The sequence below is a fragment of the Trichoderma gamsii genome (genome assembly GCF_001481775.2).
Source record: "Trichoderma gamsii strain T6085 chromosome Unknown Scaffold_1.2, whole genome shotgun sequence".
NCBI lineage: Eukaryota > Fungi > Ascomycota > Sordariomycetes > Hypocreales > Hypocreaceae > Trichoderma > Trichoderma gamsii.
This window is the reverse complement of record NW_020171338.1, coordinates 1,373,555-1,395,403: the sequence shown is the minus strand read 5'-3', so window position 1 is coordinate 1,395,403 and position 21,849 is coordinate 1,373,555. Positions and strand designations below refer to the sequence as shown.

Genomic DNA, 21,849 nt, shown 5'->3' with positions numbered 1-21,849 from the left:
ACGCTATAAAAATCGCTAATGTGAATTTAAATCTCTAGAATTCACGCGCGGCTGAGAAACAAAATATGATGCTTGCTATATACGCCGCTTGGGCATCTGCAGCAAAAATCAAGTCGTCATTGGCTTGGCTCCTTCTCGATGGGTGCGAGATGGACCGTCCTCCGGGCATCGAAAGAACGTAATTGGAAGCTGGTGGCTTGTCTCTAGCGCTGCATGTGGTGCTACGAAAGCAGCCAAAATTGCATGTGGTACATGTCTCTTTTTGGCGGTACCCCAAATGGTACTCCAAATAAGATGCCCGTCAATTCTTGGAAGGTGCGGCTGCCCAGCTCTTGATGTAACAGCTCCAGATTGGAAGAACAAAAAAGTCGGCATCAAATAAATCCCTTTCCGATATGCAACTTCTAATCGGAATCTACATCAGAATTCTATTCTTCAACTTATTCTTCCTCACCATCCCCCGTTGTCAAAGCCATGTGACAATTTTGTTTTAGATTGCCTCGTCATGCATCACGGCGCCGTCCTCATTCGACAGTGGCCAACCAGACAACAAAACGTGCAAGCGCCCGCGCAGGTTCAGCAGCCTCGCCTCAATAACCATCATTCAACCCACTAACTGACGCCAATCACGTTTTTCTGATGATGTGAAGTGAAGCAACCATCGTGAAATCAGATCTGATAACTTTTAGGCGCCGTTGCTGGCAAATACCGACAACCCCACATCCCTTGGGCGCGTCTTTGCTCTGCTCGGCTCCCGCATCGCATGATGAACAAGGTTACTCACCCATGAAATGCAATCTACTCGAAATTAAAATCACCAGATCCCACAAGCCGTGGTCTACAACCATGTCGAGTTCGACCATTGAAAAAGTCGGAAAATGCCCAGTACCAAGTTAAACGAGCGGCTTTCGATAATTTCCTTGTCAAGCCCCGCTATCGCAAGCCCCGTCCCAGACAGGAGGTGTCTGAACCATGTCTCAGATCCTGGCCTGGACCGCATGGAGTAACGCGAATTGAGTCTAAATCACAGCCGCCGCACCGCTATTGTTTGAGCTCCGTATTCGAATCTAGTCAAATGCGGTCTTGGCAATGCTTCAAACAATGTGATGAAGGGTCGAAACGGCCCAAGGATTGAAGGGAGCCACGTCGTTTCTGGGAGAGCTGGAGCTGACGACAGCCGGGGTTACTCTCCGACAGGCTCTTTCTTCCCTTTTACTCTTCTTCTTTTCACGGGACCGGTTTTCTCGTGCGTTGTCCTTATTTTCAATTCTCTTCTCTTGTTTTTGAACCGTCGTCCATTTGGTCGGTGGCGATCTTATCTTCACCCGCTCTTGGGATTTTACAGGCCTGGCGCCGCCTTTGTTCAACCGTTGCCGTTCGCTCTTTAATTTTTGCTTCTCCCGCTTCGACTGCGATTAATACGGCATCGGTCATTGATTTATTTCGATATCCAGCTGGCTGATAATAATATCTTAATTCTTCATCGCCGAAACCTTTTTGCAGTTTGGAATTGTGGAAACAGCAGCATTGCGATTGTCGTTGTTTGTGGTCTCTTTCGGTACCTTTTGTTCAGAAAATCTAGAAAAAGAAAAGGAAAAAAAAAAAAAAAAACGCTACGCGTGCCTCCGTTACATCTCGGCTGCGTAGAAAATCTTTACAATGAGGTCGACAGTTCTTTACGCCCTGCTTGCCTCGACTGCAGTTCAGGTATGTTTACGGTCAGAAAAGGGGGGTCTCGAAGATTTCAGTAACTGATGATGTTTAGGGTGCTGCGTTGAATCGTGATAGAAATGGCAATCTGGTTCGCCGGGACAGCTTATTGGATCAGCTGGGACAACTTCTCGGCCTGCCAGGTTTGGGAAGCGGAGGGAGCGGAGATGACTCCGTTGTGATCACTACTATTACTACCACTGTCATTCCTGGAGCTACTCAAGTGATTGGAAACCCAGTCGCAACAGTTGGACCAGTTGCGCCCTCAGCTCCTCCAGCAGCCCCTCCAGCAGCCCCTCCAGCAGCCGCCCCAACGGTCAATCCTAATGGAAACGGAGTTGGCGTCACTACGATTCCAATTGCATCGTCCCTGTTACCGAAGACGACGTTTTCAATAGGTCAGTAGCTTGAATGCTTGGTCAACGGCGATGACTTTGAGACCCCTGAATCTGACATTCGAAATAGCGCCTCCTCCACCGGCGGCATCGCAGCCTCCTCCGGCAGCGCCTCCTCCCCCTCCGCCTGCTGTCAGCGCTCCTCCGGCCGTGAGTGCCCCTCCGGCTGTCAGTGTTCCTCCGGCAGTACCACCACCGGTGTCTTCTGCTCCGCCGCCGCCTCCGGCAGTCAGTGCTCCTCCAGCTCCTCCTGCCAGCGCTGCTCCTCCTCCTCCGCCACCACCTCCTCCTCCTCCTCCAGCAGTAAACTCTACGGCACCCCCGCCTCCGCCTCCGGCAACTTCAGCTGTGCCTCCGCCGCCTCCTCCGCCTCCAGCTTCCACGAGTATCGCGACCTCAAATCTGCCGCCTTCGCCGATTTTCAGCACGCTCCCTGCAGTAGCTACTACAGCTCCAGCAGCATCAACCTCTTCGGCTGCAGTGACGTCTCAAAGCTCATCCTCTGCTTCCTCAAGTGTCTCATCTTCTGCGGCGGCTCCTGTTGAGGTTTCCACGTCTCTTATTAAGCCTCCTGCAGCCACCACTACCAGCGTTTCCACAAGCGTTGCTTCGACGACATCATCGACGACATCATCGACGACATCATCGGCTACAACTTCAGCCCCTGCTTCGAGTGCTCCTGCTACGACCGCTCCTGCTACGACCGCTCCCGCTGCAACCACAGCTGCTCCTGCAAGTACAGTTGCTCCCGCAAGCTCAGCTACTCCCGTTGATTCACCCGCTTCTGTTGCTCCCTCTGCGCCCGTCAACACTCTCGTCCTTGGTAGCCTTGCTTCCAGTGTCCCACTGCCAGACGGAGAACCAGCTCCCCTCCCCCCTCCCCCGGCGGCAACCGCTCCCGCTATCTTCTCAGCTCCGGCGCCGGATCTTAAGGGCTATGAGCTGAATAGTGTGCTGAATTTGGGCGCTTTGGTTGCCATTCCGGCGGCGCCTACGCTCACAGCAGCGGCCGCCGCAGCTCCTTCTATTATCATTGAATCATGAGCTTCAGTGAATAGAGAATAGATGTGTAGTGTATGTAGCTCGGAGGAATAGGGGATTTTAATAGTTTAGAGAGATTTTGAGATACCAGTTGTTAGTCACAGTTTGCTAAAGGCCACGTATGCTTGCGTGTGTTCGTATATATACCATTCATTTAGTCTTTTTGCTCTAGTAAAGCAAAGAACAAAAACAAAAAAAAAAAAAAATCGAAGACGTTGTTTCTAGTCTATCTTAGGGGGTATCATGCTTTTGAAACCGTCAATGCTGCTTCCCGCGCCTCCGTTACACCGTATTTTTGTAGACACCTCCAGAGCCCAAGGCCCAACCTCTGCACACAAATGTATATTGCCGAATCACTTTTTGTCCGATGCTGCTGCTCTTGCTGCCAGTTTCATCTTCTTTGCCTCTCGCCTGCTGATAGGTTGTCCATCTTCCCCACCATTCTTTCGTTTCTGGTTCTTCTTCTTGCCGGGTTGGTCTGTCGCTGAGGACTGGTCATCCGTCTGGTCGCCTTCAACCAGATTCTTCTTCACCACCTGAACGATGTTGATGACTCCTCTGAAACCATCCCTCTTCATTCCCTCGTTGACCACCACGCTCCGCGGTATTGTCCTCAGTCCCTCCATGGCTTTTTCACTCTGAAGACCCCATACATTGAACAAGTTGACCACATCGGCGGGGGCTCTCAGACCAAAAGCGTTCTTAGCCTCGCTGCTTATTATTATGCCTCGCCCTCGTGTAGCTCTGATGAGGTTGGTCGCATTGGAGATGAAGTTTGCGCGTCCCCTCGGATCGGCAGCCAAGGCCTGGGAATAGCATATCTCGAAGCGCACGCCCCTCGATACGGCGGCCATGCAGGGTTTGGGGCGAAAGTAGAAAGGAAAATGTTGCGCCATGTCCAGCGAGATGATGGGAATGTCGAGAGTGAGGCAGGCATTCTGAAAGGCCTTTTCGGTGAGGGGCCGGATTGCGAGGAGGTCGTAGACGCTGACTAAAGATGGGAGGCGGTAGTTTGAGGCGGCTGGATCGGCGAGAGGGAGAGTAGCGCGGTGGAGGACGTGTGGGAGCTTGGAGTCGGAAGAAGAGGCCGGCAGAGATGGGAACGGCGTTGTGGGATTCGCGGGAAAGGGCAGCTCGAGAGTGTGGTTGAGGGCGACGGTGGCGTAGCCGAGAGAGGAGGCGGTTGTGAGCGTTTGGAGGAGGCGCTCTGTGGTTGTGGCCGGGGACCAGGCGATGTTGAGGTCGTAGAGCATTGTGGGAGAAGCAAAATGGTGGATTGGTTTGGTGTTTTTTTCGTCGTTGCCTAGCAGGGCATTACGGGCAGGGGAGAGGCGTGGTTGGTTGATTCGCGTGATGGTTGGATTGATGATATTGCTGGCGATGTAAGAATGGAGGTCAATGAGGTCAATGAGTTCAGTGTCGAGATTGTTGAGCTTTGCGACTGGTATGAGCACAGGTGAAATCGTTTTTTCGAGATGGTGGAAAGATTGGAAGGTTGCAGGAAATTCTTAGCGCTGCTGCAGCCGTTGGTGGGGTTGCTCAGCTGGGTTAGGTGCCAGAGTACCGGTAGATCCGCCCCACGTCCGGCATACCAGCTGTATTACAGCTATTACAGTACTCTAGCTATACCTAAATACACCACTTAGACTAGATATAAGATATATTATTTAGTTAAATCACTACATACATCTAGAAGTAGTAGGGGCATCAGTACCGCCAGCAGCAGCAGCAGCAGCAGCAGCAGCGGTAGCGCATGCTATAGCTGGAGTGCTGGATAACGGAATCGGCGAAAGCTGCCAGCTTCAAAGCCGTCGCAGCCTCTTCAAGGTAGCCGCCGTTAGAACACCAATGGCGATTACGGAGAAGAAGAAGGTGAAGAAGATCAAAGGAGAGACGACAGCGGCAGTGATAATGACTTTGAGACGGACCGGCGGCCCCTCCAAAGGAAGCAAAACAGCCAATACCCGCATCTTCGAGGCCTAGACCTCACCAGCGACGAAGGGAGTCAAAGAAGCTGTCGCTACTACCGCCGCTTCTGAAGCTGCCGCACCTCCATCATCACTCGTGCTAGACTTTGCCGAGGGTGTTGGATAACTTTTTCACGTGTTAAAGCTTCCTGTTTACAATCGCCATAGAACAGCAGCTAGTGCAGTCAAGCAGTTTGCAAAGCAGCGGCGTAAATAAGGGTAATAAGGGCATTTTAAACAAATACCTTTCTATGGGGAGTTGTACCGAGAACCGAATAAGGTGAGGTAGGTAGGGCGTTCTGATAACTACCTATGTACATGTATAGGTGGATGCGGTATCGCGGCCTAATTTTAGGTAGCCTATAAATGCGCCGTATCCTTATAGTCGTGCCCCTGCTTGCAAGTCTACTATTCTGCCCAAGAACATTGTTCTCAGCCATATCTCACATCAGTGGTCTTTCCGAGCTAACTCAAAAGGACCACTAGGTACGCTACTCCAAATAAGCTTACGACCACTTTTGTTGAACATACATGTTGATGTCCACTTATAGAAACTATTGCTATATGCATCCATAGCTGACTGCATCTTAGCAACTCCTAGGAGATGGGTTCACAAAGGGTGGGGGCGGTAGGCATTAATGGTAGAATTACGGTTTATCCGACTCAACACCACTCAATTGACCTTGTGTAAAAACAAGAAACGAGCAGCGAGTCATGGATTTATAATATTCAGGGCCGAAATATGTACATTAGCAAGCACACTACTGGCGAGGCTATGCTGTATTCATGATTGGCACTTCGTACACGAAGTCGCTTACCTGTTAATAAGGATCATTTGGGTGTTTGGTTTAGTTAATTGTATTACTTGATTCTACGAGGTGGGTTACAACAACCCCTGCGAAAGACAATAGTTATATGAAATTCTCCACCAAACATATCAATCTGCTTATGTTTCCCCGTCCTCGCTAACATCGCTACCAGTACTCACGTCAGGCGGTGAGAAGAGAATTATATGGAGCAAAGTCTTTAGTTTTCTGTATTCTTCCAAATTAACAATTCTAGATTCGAGACTCTATCCAAGCAGCTTAAATCTTACACGCTACCAAACTAAAGGCTGGAATGCAGAGGCGCTTTCACTCAAAAAGAAGGTGCGAAGTGTTTGTGTACTTCAGAGGAATAGTAAGTGTAATAATATAGTGTAAACATGAAGTCTCGGTATATCCAATAGCGTGCCTTGATAATAGAGATAGAAATAAGCTTGTACGACGCATGTTGATGCTTAGACTATTATAAAAAGGCCATCAGATCTGCACAAGCATTTCCCGAACTACTCATCACTTCTATCACAGCATTACAAGCAAATCTCTCATAATCCTCTTATAGTCCCTTGATTCAAAATGAAGGTCGCTACTCTCTTTGGTGCTGTCGCCGCCCTTGCTGGCCCTGCTGCTGCCTTCTGGGGCCAGATGGCTGCTGGTAATCTCGAAGTCACCGGCGAGGGCCCAGCCTCCCAAACCATCACCTTGACCGATTACAACACTGGATCAAAATACTCCGGCCAGCTAGTCGGTGGCTTCTCGGGCAATGGAAAATCAGTCTTGTAAGTTACCTGAGATGGAAAAAATGAAATGTCACAGCATAAAGGTGGCTGACTTCAACGTTTTTCAGCTTCAATGAGATTACTCCTGGAGGTTACTACTTCTACGCCAGCCTTTGGAGGACCAGTGACGGATGCCACAACATTGACTTTGAGGGCGCTTTAAGTGCGGGCCACGGATTCTGCTGCGGCTCTCTCCCTTGCGATCTCGGCGCTTAGAGTTGGAAGCAGACTGGTTAGGCATATGATGGGATGATGCTTTGTTTATGGCATATAATTTTGTAATAGTCAGCGTATGTACTTGGTAAATCTAAGACATGTTGCGCTTTGAAGGAGTTACACCTCGGCGTGAAAAACTACATCGGCATCTCATCCTCTCACTCATGAAAAGGCATTGGTTTGTAGATAGATAAAAGCCAAACTCACTAAACTCTATCTACAATGGGAGGTTAATAAAAAAAGAATGAATGGTACCAATATAAGAAAGGTATTCTTTCAAGTCATTTAAGCAAATGCTAAATTCTACCCTTTTTAAACTCTGAATATTCCATTACGCATGGTTATATATGCTTAATCCCATGCTTAGTCTACTTGTATAGACCACACACAGCCACCAAAAAGAGTAAAAGAAAAGCATCCAACAAACAGGCCAATCTACATGATAGAGAAAAACACAAAAAAAGAAAACATACAACAGCCGGTGTTCGCTGATGGTCACCCACTCAACTACTAATCTGCCGGTTAATGGCTTGTCTATGGGGGAGCAGACGGGACCCCGAATTTTCCATTACCTATGGTCGTATGTGCTTGAGTCATGAATAATTGTAGGTTATAAGGAGAGTGGATAGAGTTGGCAGGACTATTGGCAAAAAGGGAAGAGACATCTTCAGGTGCAGTGGCCTTTAAGTACCCAGTAAATAAGAGACCTTTGTTCAAGCCAAGAATCAACAATTATTTTTTTGTTGAAATAGATCATTAAACTTCAGCTCATAACTATGGTCTGCCAGATGTTTATAAACTCCTTTGTTGCAGATATCTTGCCACTTATAGCTGCGGTTAAAAATACAAGGTACTTATGCCCTTACTTGCAGCAGCACCGAATCCAGCTTAGCCCGAAACCAACCGCCTCTCGCGGGGAAGGCAGCGTCAATCATCGTTCGCGCCTGCCCTTCAAATCACCCCGATCGGACAACCATCAGCCCGCCAAGAGAATAGACTTGGCGCATACGTAACTAACCTTCTTTTCCTTCTAATCTTCCTCTCCGCTTTTTATACACAGCCTCCTTTTTCTATCATCATTATAGCTTCACTTTCTTTCCCATTTTCCACCTCACTCATCGTCAAATTTCTTCCTAATTCGCGTATCCAACTGCCCGCCATGGTCTTCTTCTTCTTCGTCTGCGGCCAGCACACCTTTCGCTCAGACGTCAAGGGCTATGAGGGCGTCATCTGCCAGTGCCACAACTGTGGCAACATGTCTGCTCGAGTCATCAAAAGCCGGCCTTTTTTCACCTTTTGCTTTGTTGTAAGTCATTATTTTACGTTTATTCTTCTTTCTCATACTCACAGAGCGTGTAAAAATGCTTGCATGGCCGCATCTATTTCGCGTCTGAGACAAAGCTCTGAATCAGTTACGATTATATGAGATTGGATACATGAATCATCAGACTAACATCTCAACACAGCCCATCATCCCATTCACCATCTCCGGCTTTGTTGAAGTAGTCTGTCACATATGCAACTTCCACCAGCCGCTAAAGAATCGTCCTGATGTCGTCTCCATGGCCGAAGGCGGCAACGCCGGGCCTGGTCCGTTTCCCCCGCCGGCAAATCCAGGATGGGGCCAGCAACAGCCCCAAGGCCAACGTCCAGCAAGATACGGCTAAGTCACAGCTCAGAAATGCAGCTGTTGATCGACTCCCAGCTCTCCAGCAAAGAAATTCAGTAAGCGCCTGCAGATAAGTCGTGAGATCTAGAGAGGCCATGATACAGGCAGGGCCGTGGCGAGCTACGCAGGTTTCCAATGCAGAACCGCCCATCGCAGGGAACTGGCGGGCTTCGAATGCTGCCGCGGGTGGTGAAGCACCGACTGGCCTACGGCTTTGAAGGAGCTATGAACAACCAAATGCCACAGCCTGGATTGGCGAAGGGCCGAATGGGTACCACCAGGAATATATCCTGGCGTTGCTTAGGCTCACAACTCATCGTTACCGCCCCGAGACACATCTGATGACTAGACGAGTAATGCAACAAGTTTTCAATCTACAGGGGGCGGGGGTATGGCTTGATGACGAAATTCTTTGGTTTTCAATTGAACTTGAACCACATATGTGAAAATAGTCGCTATTCTAGTCCATATATCAAGAGCACATCCGGATTTTATAAACAGGGTGAATTAGTGTTATAGGAATAGGAAAGTTTTATGAAATTGGTCACTACCTTATAATCCGTTTTAGTAGTGGCATTACGCGACCGGCCATATCAGTTGTACAACGAATTAATAAAAACATTCAATGGGATATCTTATCTTATATCGCTCCATACAATGCATCGGTTTCAAGCCTTTCATTCTTTGCCCTTTCGCCACTTACAACCCTGACGGCCCATCGCCGTCTCCGCCATTTATCCTCAAACTCTCCTCAATAGCCCGTTTTAGCTCCTCGTCATCGCTAGCATTACTCGCAACTTCAGATACCTCTTTCCCTTTGCCTTTAGGATCCTTCCGATTCTTAAATTCTTCCTCGGCCAAGCTCTGCTTCTTGACATATTCCATAACAATCTCTTCCTCCGTCTTCTCTTTCTTCAACCGCTCCATTTCATTCATCGATGCCTCAACAGCCCTCCGGAAGTGTTCCTCCTCATCGTCTTCTTTCTCTCGCGGGGGCAAAGTAGGAGGCACCTTGCGGGACTCATCAATGGCCCGCTGTAAGTCGGCATCTTCGTTGGTATTTGGGGTAAATGCTGGGCCACTGCTGCGCGGCTCATCAGTCTGCGCAAACTTGATGTCGAGGTCCCGTGAGCTGGAACCTGGCAGGATAGAAAGTTCTTTCTCGTGCCCAGTCAAGCTCTCGCGAATGGCCTGCTCGATGAGATTCTGATACTCTTCATCCGTAATTTTGTACTCCTCGTCTTCGAAGACGTCTGAATTCTTACTTCCTTCTGTTTTCAGGCGAACGGGATCAGGTAGAGAAGAGCCCTGCTGCTGCATCGCCATGATGCTCTCGCGAATAGCTATTTCAATCATGGCGTCTTCTTCATCATCTCCGCGAGAAGTCTCTCTGACAGAGGCCATGATGGCTTCCTCAAATTCTGCGTCGGCATTGAGTGATTCTTCCCAATTCACCGGCGCAGGAGAGGAGGAGCGGGAAAGGGAAAGGCGCCTTGGGATTCGGCCTGATCGCGATCGTTGTCGCCGCGGCTTTTCCTCCAATGCAGCCCCCATTTGACGCCGCCCATCCTGGAGGGTAGGAAACCAAGAGGTCGGACCGCCTCCAGACCCGACTCTGGAATGTTCCCTGTCTTGTCCCCTCAGTTTTGTTTCTTGAATGATTTTCAAATCAGAGTCTTGGTTCCAGCGATAGATGATATCGGCTTTCTCTCCCTCTGACGCACTCTGCAGGTCCCGTTCACCTTGAACAACCCTTGATGTGATGATGTAATTCTGCACACTTCTTGATAGGAATTTGTTCAGTTCAGCATAGGCACCCTGCATCACGTATGCTGGGAGACCCCAAAAACCTAGCACGCTGATTGTTAGCTCATCTTGAAACCTAGACACTTATAATATTGCTCACCTGCCGCAGGCTTCGTCATGATTCCTCCAATGCCCTTTCCAATGCCCTTGATCAGCCCAGCAGCGCCCTCTTTCTGTGCTCCTCTCATTGGCTGCGTAAACAGTCCTGAAATGCCGTCATAAAGGCCGAACCCAAACTCTTTCCCAGCAACACGCACGCCGCTGTTGAAATCTGTGACCTTTTCAATTGATCGAACGGTGTCGTCGTTATACAACCGCGGGATATTCCTGAAACCTTTTGCGAGCCCAAGACAGAAGTTCATGGGCGACTTTACTCCTGTAGTCACGATACGCCCGACGTTTTTTGTCGTGCCCACTGCAGCCTCCATAGTCGCGGCTGCAGAGAGTGCCCTTCGGCGAGATGATGAACGGCTGCCCTGGCTCTCGACGGTCGGGGATCTTGTTCGACCAATTTGCGTTGGCACTGTCGGAAACTGGGTAAGCTGTCCTGAGGTAGCGCTTGTTTCTCCGGCAGATTCTCCGCTGGTCCTTACTGGTGACTTAACACCAGGACGGTCCAGAGTCGAATTTCGTTTTGATCCTGTATCACTATCATCGCCGCTAGCCTGACTGCCACTGTCCTTTAAAGATTCTCTAGCTTTTTTAGGGCTTTTCAGTATATCCAAAGGCATATCCACTATGGCCATGCCAATGTCGCTAATGTCAGTAACAAGAGAGCAAGCACCTGCTGAGATTGGATCGGGAGGCTGATCCTCCGTATTGTACTCGTAAAGGCGGTATCTAGAGATGGTCAGCATCGTATTCGAGAACAAGTTGGATTGTCATTTTTCTTCTTACAGTTTAAGATCGGTATACTTCAAGAGGCCTTGCTTGACGAGGACCGCAGCAACCAGTGGGCTAAGCCGCACCTTTGTTCTTTTCAGGCGCCAAGCCGCAGCTCGACTGGGGGCTACGGAACAGCGCAGAGAATCGATGTCAAGGTGGTTATGAAAGCTTCGGCTGCCCGTTTCTGTGCCGTTTTCTTCACGAATCCTGTGGCCAAGCGCTTTTGCTTGATCTTGCGTTTCCGGTTTGAGACAGAATTGGATCGCCTCAGCAAGATTTTCTGCTGTCAACGCCTTGTAGGGAATCGGATCAGGTCCGGCTTTGGCTCTCGCGATCATGGCGCCCCAAAATGGCTGGTCCCCGAAGAAGGGAACCACAAGGGTGGGTTTACCAGCTTTTATACCAGCGGCGGTTGTTCCAGCTCCTCCATGGTGAACGACGCAAGAAACTCTTTCAAAGAGCCAGTCGTGAGGAACATTGCCAAGCATGAATACGCCATCCGGTAGTCCCACCGCATCAGCTCCCAAGCCTCCCCAGCCTTTCGACACCAGAGCTCGGACGCCAGCAAGGTGGATAGCATCAAATATCATCCTGGTCATGGCATTTGGGTCGTCAACCACAATGGAGCCAAAGCCGATATAGACTGGAGGAGGGCCAGCCTCTAAAAAGGCGGCAAGATCAGGTTCTGGAGTAAACGAGGAAGCAAGATTCAAGAAGTAAAATCCCGATATATCAATATGCGAGCCCCAATCATTCGGTTTCGGAATCAACGCCGGTGACCTACAAAGGTTGTCAGAGAGATGGCCTTGGAGGTGGCTACTCCGCCGAATACATACCAACAGTAAGTGTAAGAGATCTTCAATCTGTTGAGAAGACCCGGAGCCCAGATAAGCGAGAGGGGAGCCAGATCTAATGCGCTCTCACGGAATCGGTTGATGATGTCTCCTAATCCCTGCCATGTCATCATTTCAACCAGAGTATAAGTCAAATAGTTTGTGAGAACATCGTCGGCATTCGAGTATTGGACATTCGCCAGTGGGTGAGGGAACGCTCGCGTAGGTGACCAAGGCATTCTACAGGATATGTTAGTGGCGAGGGGTAGGGCGTAGTTTTAAGGGTTCCTCACGTAAACATCATGTGCAGAGGAATACCAAGCTTCTCTGCAACATGAACATGAGCGAAACTAGGCGGGTTCGCAATAATCGCGTCGGCCACAAAGGGCTCGTGATTTGGATCTCCAGGCATACCAGCATCCGGATCCCAGGGCTCGAGTTTTCTGTGTGGTTCCGGCGGTGGTCCCAGTCCATCACCCGCTTCAATGCAAGATCTCCAGCACCCAAGCAGCATCTCTTGAACACCTCTGCGGCGCTTGCCGATCTCGCCGCTCTTCAAAGCATCCAGACCAGGCATGAGTCCTGGATGCTTCACCATGAAAGCCATTAGCTCGGCGGGATCTCCCCCTATGCTGAAGAACTCAAGGCCATTCTCTTCGACAAACTTCTGGAACGTCGGGTGCGTTGCAATGCGGATCCGATGGCCATACTTTTCCTTGAGGACTATTCCTAGCGCAACAAAGGGCTGGACATCGCCACGCGACCCAACAATTTGAATCACGACATTGAGCCGCGGTGGAGGCTGCTTGCCAGGCTCACCAGCGAGACTCGGGAGGGTGTATACCGGTGGCCGTGTCGGCTGGACCGTCACGGCTATTTGGTTGGCGATACTTGGCGCAAGAAGCTCAGCAAGCCTGTGGTTCTTGGTGTTGATATTAATGTTAATTCTTCCATCGCCTGGAGCATCAATATTAGCACGCCGATGCTCATCGAAGAAGAAGAAAACAAGAATATGATGATGACCCCTCTCATGCACAGCGCAATGCGGCGTAAAAGAGAGGTGAGATAGCAGGCCAGATACGCACCTGTTACAGCCGCCTCGGCGTCAAATCCACTACGCTTGAACTGAAGCTGGTCATGATGGCTTCCGTACGCCGGAGGCGCATCAGCAGGTGCTTCGAGGGCGGGAAGCACGAAGCCGTCCGTCACCAGAGCCTCAGACGTAGCCCGATCTCGTCGGCGAGGCGGGGTTCTTGTCGAGGGCTGCCTCTTGGGGTGACTGCGCTGGTTCTCGTCGGGCGCCATGGTTAAAGGCCGGTCCCCGAAAAAATCAATGCAGAGTTATCTTCTCTCTGCTCAGACGCAAATTGCGGTTGGAACGAAGTAGAGAGCAGACGAGAGAGGCCCGAACGGCGCTTGATCAAAGGTGCAAGCTTGGGGCGAATTGTGTGAGTGAGCGTCACCTGCAGATGTACAGACGCATGGTTGCCCGGGCTGATAAGAATCGATCGTTTGCTTTGTCCGAGTCGCAACAAATTCAATGGCAACACAAACACAGAAAACGAAGGTTGCGGCTTCGAACTTAACCTGATTTCGACGGTCGGCGATGACGTGGGCGCTCATGAGAGAAGAGGCCTCAAAGCTTTGTCGCAGCTCGCACAGCGGTTGATATCATCGCGGCCTAGCACACACACTCAATACCACACCCCTGTATTTGAATGCGCGTATGAGAGCCTAGAGCGCTCCAGCGATCGCACAGTCGGTGCTCCGTGTCTGCGTCAGTGCTGGAGGCGGCTAGTTCCAGCTGCCCACTAATACGCCTAGAACTTCAGTGATGGCCAGCGCTGGTGGCGGTGATTGACAGGCTCTGGCCGATGACTGAGCCCGTCATTACTAGCCGCCCATTAATCATTTGCCCAGCGCATGATATGGAATCGCCGACGGCTAGAGAATTTACATGTTGTCACATAATGGGAACTTCCGCAGATGCAATTTCTTATGCTTTTCAAATTGTTTGCTTGATTTTTAGCTTTCTTAGTAGCTTTGCTAATTATAAACAAGGCAGTCACTCTATGTAGGTACATGCAAGTAGGCGCAGATCCTCTTCATGGTACACAGCCCACTGGATACTTTGTTTCATGCGGCTGTCCTCCAGCCAGTTACCATTATGGATATATTTGAGCTACATGCAGCCACACAACGGAATAAGTTCCGGGTGTGATATCCACCAGCAAGACCAGAAAGGGGGTATAGAAGTAGAGATTGTGTTGAATAAGCAGTGAGATAGATAGCTGCGCTTTACGAATTCCTATTTGGGAACAATCTTCTATCGCCCAAGAAGGATATTGCTGCTAGGCCGATTCCCTTCCCAAGCTCCTATCACCCAAGGCGAGCTCTCTCGTGATTACGAAAACATAGAACAACGCAGACTTTGGTAGTAAAAAACGCATACGAGAATTGAAATAACTTTGTTGCTCATATAATACAAAAAAATGTCATGGTCGCTCAGACTCCATGGTGATTAGGGTGGGCAGAATGGATCTACCGAATCCATACATCCACATGTGAAAGCCTTTTTCCTCCGCAATCAGCCTCGTGGCAGCTAGATATGGTATTTCAAAGAAACCTGCGCCGTTCTTGGAACCGTTTTCACTCCAAATAGTATACCATCCTTTGTCTCTCCCTCTTCTTTCCACATCATTCCAGATTTCTCATTGAAGAAGGTCGTTTAGCTCGAGAACTTGCGGCTGATCTTGGCAATGACTATATGACAAGTTAGCAAACACATAAACTCCATGATATCAAATCATTACGAGCAACAACTCACTGTGCAGAGCAACAACGCTGAAGATGAAAACCAGAGACAGAACCAGAACAACGACGGGATCAACCTTCAGTCCGGGTGACTCGTCAGTGTAGAGTCCTGCAGTTATCCACGTTAGCACATAAATCTCCCATGCGACAAAGCTTTATAGCACGTACTCAGCATGGTGCTGCTGGAGCCGCCAGCGCCAGCGGCCCGTGTGCTGCTTGGCCTAGCATTGGCAAGCTTCTCCTTCTGATCGGCAGCAGCACGTCGACGAATGGCAGTTCGGGGTCCGCCGGGAGGAGTGGGAGAGGAAGGTCGGCTGATGCTGGAACCGCTGGCCGCGGCGGGGCCATTGGCGGGTGAAGAGGGACGAGAAGACTGCAAGGCATTAGCAACCAAGTAAACCTCAAAATAGTATCCATTGCAAAGCGCGCAGGTTGCAAAGCGCATCAAGCAATTCGGTCTTGTGACGCGATACACCACGAGCGCCGCAAAGCCGTCTTTCCCCAATGGATTCTCAATTTCAACAGAACGAGAAGCGCGCACATACCATAATGAAGGAGTGTGCTGTTGGGTATTAGAAGAAAAGGAAAGAATCGACCACGAATCGCTGCAGGATTCTTGAATCGAATTGACAAGAGTGCGAAGTAGGAGGGATGTACTTGAGTAGAAGTGGTTGGAGTTGGCGCAGCACGGGCTGGAATTGTGGCCCCAAGGAAACCAACGAGTTAAGGCCACATTCACAGAAATCCAGTACTGGCGGCCGAACATTTCTCCGCTACCCCAGAGAAGCGGACGCGCACCCACACTTTTAGCGCACGCATTGCATTGCACTGTAGAGGTCTATCTATTGAGTTCCAATCAGTATACTCGTGATGGAGGCTTTTTGAAAGCAGCGCCATATGGACGGTTTCATTAGTTAATCAATCAACGGCATAAATGAATAGGACTAGCACATAGTTTACTTCAGGAAGAGCGACTTTGGAGACTTTTCATAATGAAAAAGTGAAACTAATTATAAAGAAGCTTAAAAGCTAAAACAATTTATCGTTCTTGCAACCAATAAACCGCAACGCTTTCCTATCAACATATACTCTGAGTATCTCACATTGATTCATTACAAAGGCCATATAGAGGCTCGGGGTATTTTTACAATTTGGGGGGGACTATGTATGAAGGAGGCCCCTCAAGCAACCTCCAAAAACCTTCGCTAGCCATGTTCGCCGCCATCTCAGCTTTACTCCGCTTCAGTCGCTGTCCTCCCTTCAAAACCTGCTTCGCAGACTCGCCGCGTGGTATGTGTATAGTTCAAAAACAATGCAAGACAGGCAAAAAAACAAGTGTATAAAAAGTGAGAAGAAGAGAAAAGAGAAAAGAAACACAAAGGGAATCACAGAAAGAGAGAGAGAGAGAGAGAGAGAGAGATAAAGATGAAGAAGGTATGATGAAGAAGATTGAAGAAGAAGAAGAAAGAAAAATAAAAAAGGGTGTGAGAAAAATGCCAGCTTGCCAGAGAACGATTACAGCATAACAGCCCAGACATTGCCAACAATCTTTTGAGACGCTCGAGGTGTGAGACGTATCCCCAAAGCTCCAATGCACGGGACCGACGTATATGCGAGCCCGTTGCCCGGGCAGTGAGGATTTGGAAAACAATCCTTAATCTATAGAAAAGAATGGTCTTTTCTTGTCCCAAGACGTTCATTTGACCCTCCTCCTTTTTTTTTTAGAAACGTTTCTGTCTTTTCTTTCGAGTTTGGAGATCTTGGTCAATTCAAACTCCCAGCCGGCCTCGCTAATTTCTCGGTCTTGATGACGGAGAAGGAAAACAAAATAAGAAAAAAGAACTTCCGCAGGCTGAGGAGCTGCGTTCCATAGATCGAGGCCGATTATGTAAGATTAGACGGTACATCTACACCCGGAAACGAAGAGATTTCCAACCAAACGCCTCCCGCTATGACGGCAATGCTGCGAATCGGGCTGTTGTTTTATTGCTGAAGATGAAAAAGGAAAAAAGGAAATCAAAGGAAATTTTTTGAGGGGGTATGGTATCTCAGAGAGTGACATCGAGAACCAGGCTGACATCAGAAACACCGGGGCCAGCGAGGTCCTCAAGAACGGGTATAAGGTCTAGCAGCTCGTTGTCATGCGCGTCAGAAAACCAGCTGCTGATGGGAACGGCATGCTGGGGGTGGAAAATGTATGAGGTAGGTGAGTTGTCGATGATGATTGTATCCTTCAAATCTCGACCAACTTGTGAGAGATCTTTGACGTAATTTCCTTGGTGGTTGTAACAACTTTCGCGGAACAGACGATGATGAACAACGCCGTGTATATCTAATTGATCTAGGAGAGGATCGCCATACTAGTTTTGCGCACGCGCGGGTCAGCCCATTTTCTTTCTGCCAAAGGTTCAGGAAAAAGCTACACTCACCTTAGAAACTGATGCCGTAAAGACTACTACTTCGTAAAGTTCTCCAACTCTCTTCATAAACTCGTCTACACCAGGTCGCTTGATGACATACACATTATGATAGTTGCCTTCAATTTCAACCGGTATCGTGAAGTCGGCTTGATGAAGGATCTGGAGGCTTGTGGTTAGCCAAAAAGCATGATATTGCATATCAATAAGGGGGAGAACAAACCTTAAATGAACTGTGGACCAAAGTCTCATCTAGATCCAAAACAAGGCATTTTCTTCCTTTGTGCTCGGGGGCAATAGGGGGCAAAAGCCACTTTTGAGGTTCTGGTGCTGAGGGCCCTTCTTGCGTCAAAACGAGTGCCGATGTCAGCAGAGGGCTCGGACCAGGACCAGGCGGGGGAGGGGGCATCGCGGTATCATGAGCTTCCTGCTGTGCCACCTCTGGCTGCACCTCTGGGGTTTCCTCTGCTACCGGCACATCATGCATTTCCGCATCTTCCTCAACCTCTTCTATCTCTCGAACTTCTTCGTTCGGCTCGGGAAGAGGGGTCGGAGGATCGACTGTAAGGGTTGGGCCAAGATGCTTTGTCTCTTGGTCTGCCGGCTCCTGCAACTTGGTCTGCTCCTGAGTGCTGCTCGACGAGACGGCGTCATCCTTGCCCTGCAGGGCGGCGCTTGTGGGCACGGGTGGCTTTTCGTTGCTTTGCTTGGTCGGGGTCTGATCGTGGGGCGTCTGCGTTCTTGACTTGGCCGTCAATGGTCTTTGGGGTATTCTATCCAGCTTGTGAATCTCCTGGGTAGAGCCCACGGTATTGGCCGAATCGGGTACGCCACAGCATCCCAACAATGCCAAGAATCCACTGCTCTTCTTCCTCTTTCGTTTCTGTTCGTTGACCGAAGGAGAGCTGGGCTGCGAAATCTCGGTCGTACGAGCAGGCTCAGCATCGCCGCTGGAGCTTCCGTTTCGCTGTCTATCCAAAAAGCTGCCCTTTGATGACCTGTTGCCCATGCTGCTGCGTGGATCGTTGATCGTGGCCCCGCTTAACCCAGTCGTGGTCGTCGAAGATTGGTTCCTCTGCTGCGATGACGCTCGCGACGGCACCTTTAAGAGTCCCCGGCTCTTGTCGGAGCTCTCTCCATCCTCCGGCGACAACATATCTTTTTCTTTTCCCGAGCCGGAACTAAGCGGGACTTTATCTTGTTTGAAGTCGACGATCGCGGTCGTCGCCACGGCTGTTTCGGACATTGCGAACCGTTACTGCATTGGGTTTGTCAGCCTTACTTGATCAATCACAAATCGCGATAGGGCGAGGCGATGCGCTTTTAGCCGTGCGCTTTGAAGATGCAACGTCGTTTCCAGCTTCGAGGCTCGATTGGGCCGCAAAAAAGTAAGAAGGAAAGAAGAAGAGGAAAACGCAATGCAGGGCTAGAGGGCGTAGTTGGCGAGGGAATGAGGCGCCATCACAGATGGGGGATCAAATCGCCACAGCACTTGCTTTCCATTGCCAAAGACATCTCCCCCAGCCTGATAGTAGAACAGCTCATCGTAGACAATTGTGGACAAGGCAATGTAAAATTGCGCAGCTTTAGCGCAGCTGCTTATGCATGTACACTTACCTCAGAGTACTCAAGGCAAGCTAGCCAGCTCCCAATTCCAAGCTTTCAACGCAGTCAAAAGAAGGAAAGGAAGAAACAGAAGGCAAGACAGTTTAAAAACAAGAGGATAATGAAAATGGAAAATAAAATAAAAAAGAATGTCAGCCCGCAAGGGGCGTTTGGCAGCGGCGTGCCGTTCGTTTCTCCGAAATGCCCTTTCCAACGAAAGTTACCGGGGGTTGGCGAGGAGCTGAGACGCGCCCGACGGGTACGCAAGATTTAGGGAGTCGACGCAGGAAAAAAAGGAAATAAGACGACGCAAGAGTCAAGAGTCGGGCAGAGACTGAACGGCAGAGCGCTGCCAGTACGAGCGTGAGTCGCCGCAAACAACCGGTGTCAGCGCGGAGACGGTTCGTGATGGCAGGTTTTTGCTCGCGATCAGGAGGGAGGATGGTTGGGGGAAGAGTCGAGGCGACGGCAGCGGCAACGACGTACCGGAGGCCGAAGAAACTGAGGGCACAAGCGAGATGATTGCCTTTAAACGTGATGGTTTGGCTGGGCCATGTCGGGGATGGTCCGGCGTGCAGGGACGGCGGCTGGGGGAGATTTTGGGGGGTGCTCAAGGTGTGGGTGGGCCTTGTCGAGATTAGCCAACAGCTCTGGCGTCTCTGCCTTTGGATACGTAGCTGGCTCCGGGCGATAGAGCGGAAACAGCAGACAGTGTGTACAGCTCGGCTCGTGACGCTGGGGCACTGTATCCCAGCAGCTATTTTGCGCCATATACACCAGTTACATATTCGGTATCCGCACTGTTCCATAGTTAGCGCAGTAAAATCGCGACCGCACAGTGGCGCCCTGTCCCAAATCTCCGCTAATAATGGCGGCCGCCAAGTTCTCATCTTACTGTCCAACGTCCAAATTGTGGGCTTCATTCTGTTCCTCTTTAGGAGAGGCGTGGCCACGGCCGGCGCTCTGCACGGCGGCCCGCTCACACGCTGCGACACATGGAAGGCAATTTTTGGTGCTGGGCAGCTTCTCGACGCCGTGCCAGAGGATACGAAGCATGCAACTTCTCCCTACGGTGCTATCACCTAGGTACTAGATAGGTACCTGTAGTTTGCTTGGGCCTACAAAGCACGGGCTGCCAGATGCCACCTACAGCACCGATGCCGAAAACCTGCCTAGGCCGCGAGCACATTCGTCCTCAACTCGCACCTGTGCACCGCAGCCGGCGTGCATGTTCGCATCGCTGCGCTGCAGTTGCGCCAAGCCTGTCGATGGCTTCCATTCTCTCTAGGCTGCCCCCCATGGCGTGGATGGACGGTGGGTCGAGATCTGGCTGCTCCTGGGCTCCCGAGCTCCTACTGGCCACTGCCGACAAACAAATCAGAGCAGACAAAGGGAGGCGGGCAGCAGGAACAAGAAGAAAAAAGACCTCCCCCAGAAAGTCGGGCGCCGCCAATCCCCTCTCCTTGTGCGTGCCGGGTGAAGAGCCCTGATCCGGGCCTTTTGATTGGCTGTGTTGGCGCCCAGCCTCTGGATCGTTCACATCTTGCCCCGGCGAGCCAGTCGCAGCACTAGCATACCCGCTGAGCGAGCTGCCGCTGGAGAAAAATGGCCTCGGTGAAGAGGTGCTGGCTTCGCTTCGTATATTGGCGCATGGGGCGTCTTGCAGGCTCCCAGCAACGCATCCCGGCAATGCCTTGTGATTTGGCGCAGCTGGAGCTCTGGGCTCCGTCGCAATACGGAGAACGGGGCCTGTATGTAATTGTAGCTGCTGGGGATATGTACGGCATCGCTGATTGGCATGCGGCAGCGCTGGCACATGGCGGGCACGCAGCTGCTGTGCGTGCTGCGGCCGTGCAGATGGCCAGCTGTTCGCGCACCGAGCTGTCTGTACTGGCTTCCCGGGCGCATTGTTCCGACCCTGTTTGCGTGTGGTTGCACAGAGGCGTGTGGCTGGTGCCCTCATCTACTTGGTACCTAACTAGGGCCCTATGGGTCCCTCCGTCACATCTGCTAGCCCAGTAGCGCCCAGTAGCATGATGGAGCGCTCCATAGCAAATTTGGCTATCGATGGCTCTCGCAGATTAGGTGCCTGAGCTTCTGGGCAAGCTGCAAGCTAATTATAGGCTAGGCGCCTTACCAGTCCGAAAATGCGCGGTGTTGCAGGGTAGGGCGGTATCAGCTCGAGAAAAGCAGCTTCATTCACTTATAATGTTCCGTTGAATACTTACAGGAGGGAGTCATGATAGTAATAGAGTTCTAGCGGTATTTGTTTTGCTTTTTTTAAACATATTTCTTTGTTCTTTTGTGAATCTCGCTAATCTGGGTGGCGCATACTAGAAAATAATATCAATCAAGAGTTTCAACAGGGGAATAGAGGCTCCGCTGCTCCATGTTATGGGCAAATCCTTCTGCCAGAACGTCAAAAGGAAATATGCTGCACAACACAGGCAACTTTGGCCCTACGTAAAGATGAGATACCAAAGCCTTACTAGCACAGAGGCTGTTTCATTGCACACGTCAAATTGCTGTGCTGATACTACCTACAGTATTGCATCTTGTCGGCCAGATCTGGTTGGCGATTCAAGCTGTAAATGTGGGGCCGTCTGCGGCTGGCGCAATCGTTTTCGGGGCTTTTCAAATCTCAGGTTTTTCTCCAGGCAGCCGGCCCAGTTTCCATCTGGAGGCGTCACAGAACCCGCCAAAAGATCTGCCCCAAAAACTCAAACGTTCAACACCTCTGTTCATATTACTCATCATCTCAATGTGATAATTGTTGAAAAAAAAAAAAGGGTCGTATCATGGGGTGACAAGTTTCACCTCTCTGGCTATCATGCAACTGTCGAATGCAACACTCCAATTTCTATCACTAAAGCTCAAGGCTATTTCATCAC

At 50.2% G+C, this 21,849-nt stretch overlaps 8 protein-coding genes across 8 annotated transcripts; 4 read left to right on the top strand and 4 right to left on the bottom strand.

Annotated features, from left to right (window-relative positions):
- Positions 1-1,659: 1,659 nt before the first annotated feature.
- Positions 1,660-3,149, top strand: TGAM01_v200426 (hypothetical protein; the record flags this gene model as incomplete). Its single annotated transcript, XM_018803098.1, has 3 exons — positions 1,660-1,707; positions 1,766-2,108; positions 2,176-3,149. 3 exons carry the CDS (start codon positions 1,660-1,662, stop codon positions 3,147-3,149), a joined length of 1,365 nt encoding a protein of 454 aa, XP_018663504.1.
- Positions 3,150-3,499: 350 nt separating this feature from the next.
- Positions 3,500-5,116, bottom strand: TGAM01_v200425 (hypothetical protein; the record flags this gene model as incomplete). Its single annotated transcript, XM_018803099.1, has 3 exons — positions 3,500-4,587; positions 4,834-4,939; positions 5,006-5,116. The coding sequence occupies 3 exons, from the start codon at positions 5,114-5,116 to the stop codon at positions 3,500-3,502; spliced, it is 1,305 nt and encodes a 434-aa protein (XP_018663505.1).
- Positions 5,117-5,751: 635 nt separating this feature from the next.
- TGAM01_v200424 (hypothetical protein) lies at positions 5,752-5,982 on the top strand (the record flags this gene model as incomplete). Its single annotated transcript, XM_024548556.1, has 1 exon — positions 5,752-5,982. The coding sequence occupies one exon, from the start codon at positions 5,752-5,754 to the stop codon at positions 5,980-5,982; it is 231 nt and encodes a 76-aa protein (XP_024406771.1).
- A 528-nt stretch (positions 5,983-6,510) lies between these two features.
- TGAM01_v200423 (hypothetical protein) lies at positions 6,511-6,929 on the top strand (the record flags this gene model as incomplete). Its single annotated transcript, XM_018803100.1, has 2 exons — positions 6,511-6,713; positions 6,782-6,929. The coding sequence occupies 2 exons, from the start codon at positions 6,511-6,513 to the stop codon at positions 6,927-6,929; spliced, it is 351 nt and encodes a 116-aa protein (XP_018663506.1).
- A 1,159-nt stretch (positions 6,930-8,088) lies between these two features.
- On the top strand, positions 8,089-8,596 carry TGAM01_v200422 (hypothetical protein; the record flags this gene model as incomplete). The annotated part of the gene is made up of 2 exons (XM_024548555.1): positions 8,089-8,235; positions 8,378-8,596. The coding sequence occupies 2 exons, from the start codon at positions 8,089-8,091 to the stop codon at positions 8,594-8,596; spliced, it is 366 nt and encodes a 121-aa protein (XP_024406770.1).
- A 701-nt stretch (positions 8,597-9,297) lies between these two features.
- On the bottom strand, positions 9,298-13,427 carry TGAM01_v200421 (hypothetical protein; the record flags this gene model as incomplete). The annotated part of the gene is made up of 6 exons (XM_018803102.1): positions 9,298-10,448; positions 10,505-11,244; positions 11,302-12,069; positions 12,126-12,362; positions 12,416-13,079; positions 13,208-13,427. The coding sequence occupies 6 exons, from the start codon at positions 13,425-13,427 to the stop codon at positions 9,298-9,300; spliced, it is 3,780 nt and encodes a 1,259-aa protein (XP_018663508.1).
- Positions 13,428-14,850: 1,423 nt separating this feature from the next.
- Positions 14,851-15,484, bottom strand: TGAM01_v200420 (protein transporter SEC61 subunit beta; the record flags this gene model as incomplete). The annotated part of the gene is made up of 4 exons (XM_018803103.1): positions 14,851-14,885; positions 14,950-15,045; positions 15,105-15,309; positions 15,482-15,484. The coding sequence occupies 4 exons, from the start codon at positions 15,482-15,484 to the stop codon at positions 14,851-14,853; spliced, it is 339 nt and encodes a 112-aa protein (XP_018663509.1).
- A 1,500-nt stretch (positions 15,485-16,984) lies between these two features.
- TGAM01_v200419 (hypothetical protein) lies at positions 16,985-18,599 on the bottom strand (the record flags this gene model as incomplete). Its single annotated transcript, XM_018803104.1, has 3 exons — positions 16,985-17,296; positions 17,366-17,515; positions 17,577-18,599. The coding sequence occupies 3 exons, from the start codon at positions 18,597-18,599 to the stop codon at positions 16,985-16,987; spliced, it is 1,485 nt and encodes a 494-aa protein (XP_018663510.1).
- Between the last annotated feature and the right edge of the window lie 3,250 nt (positions 18,600-21,849).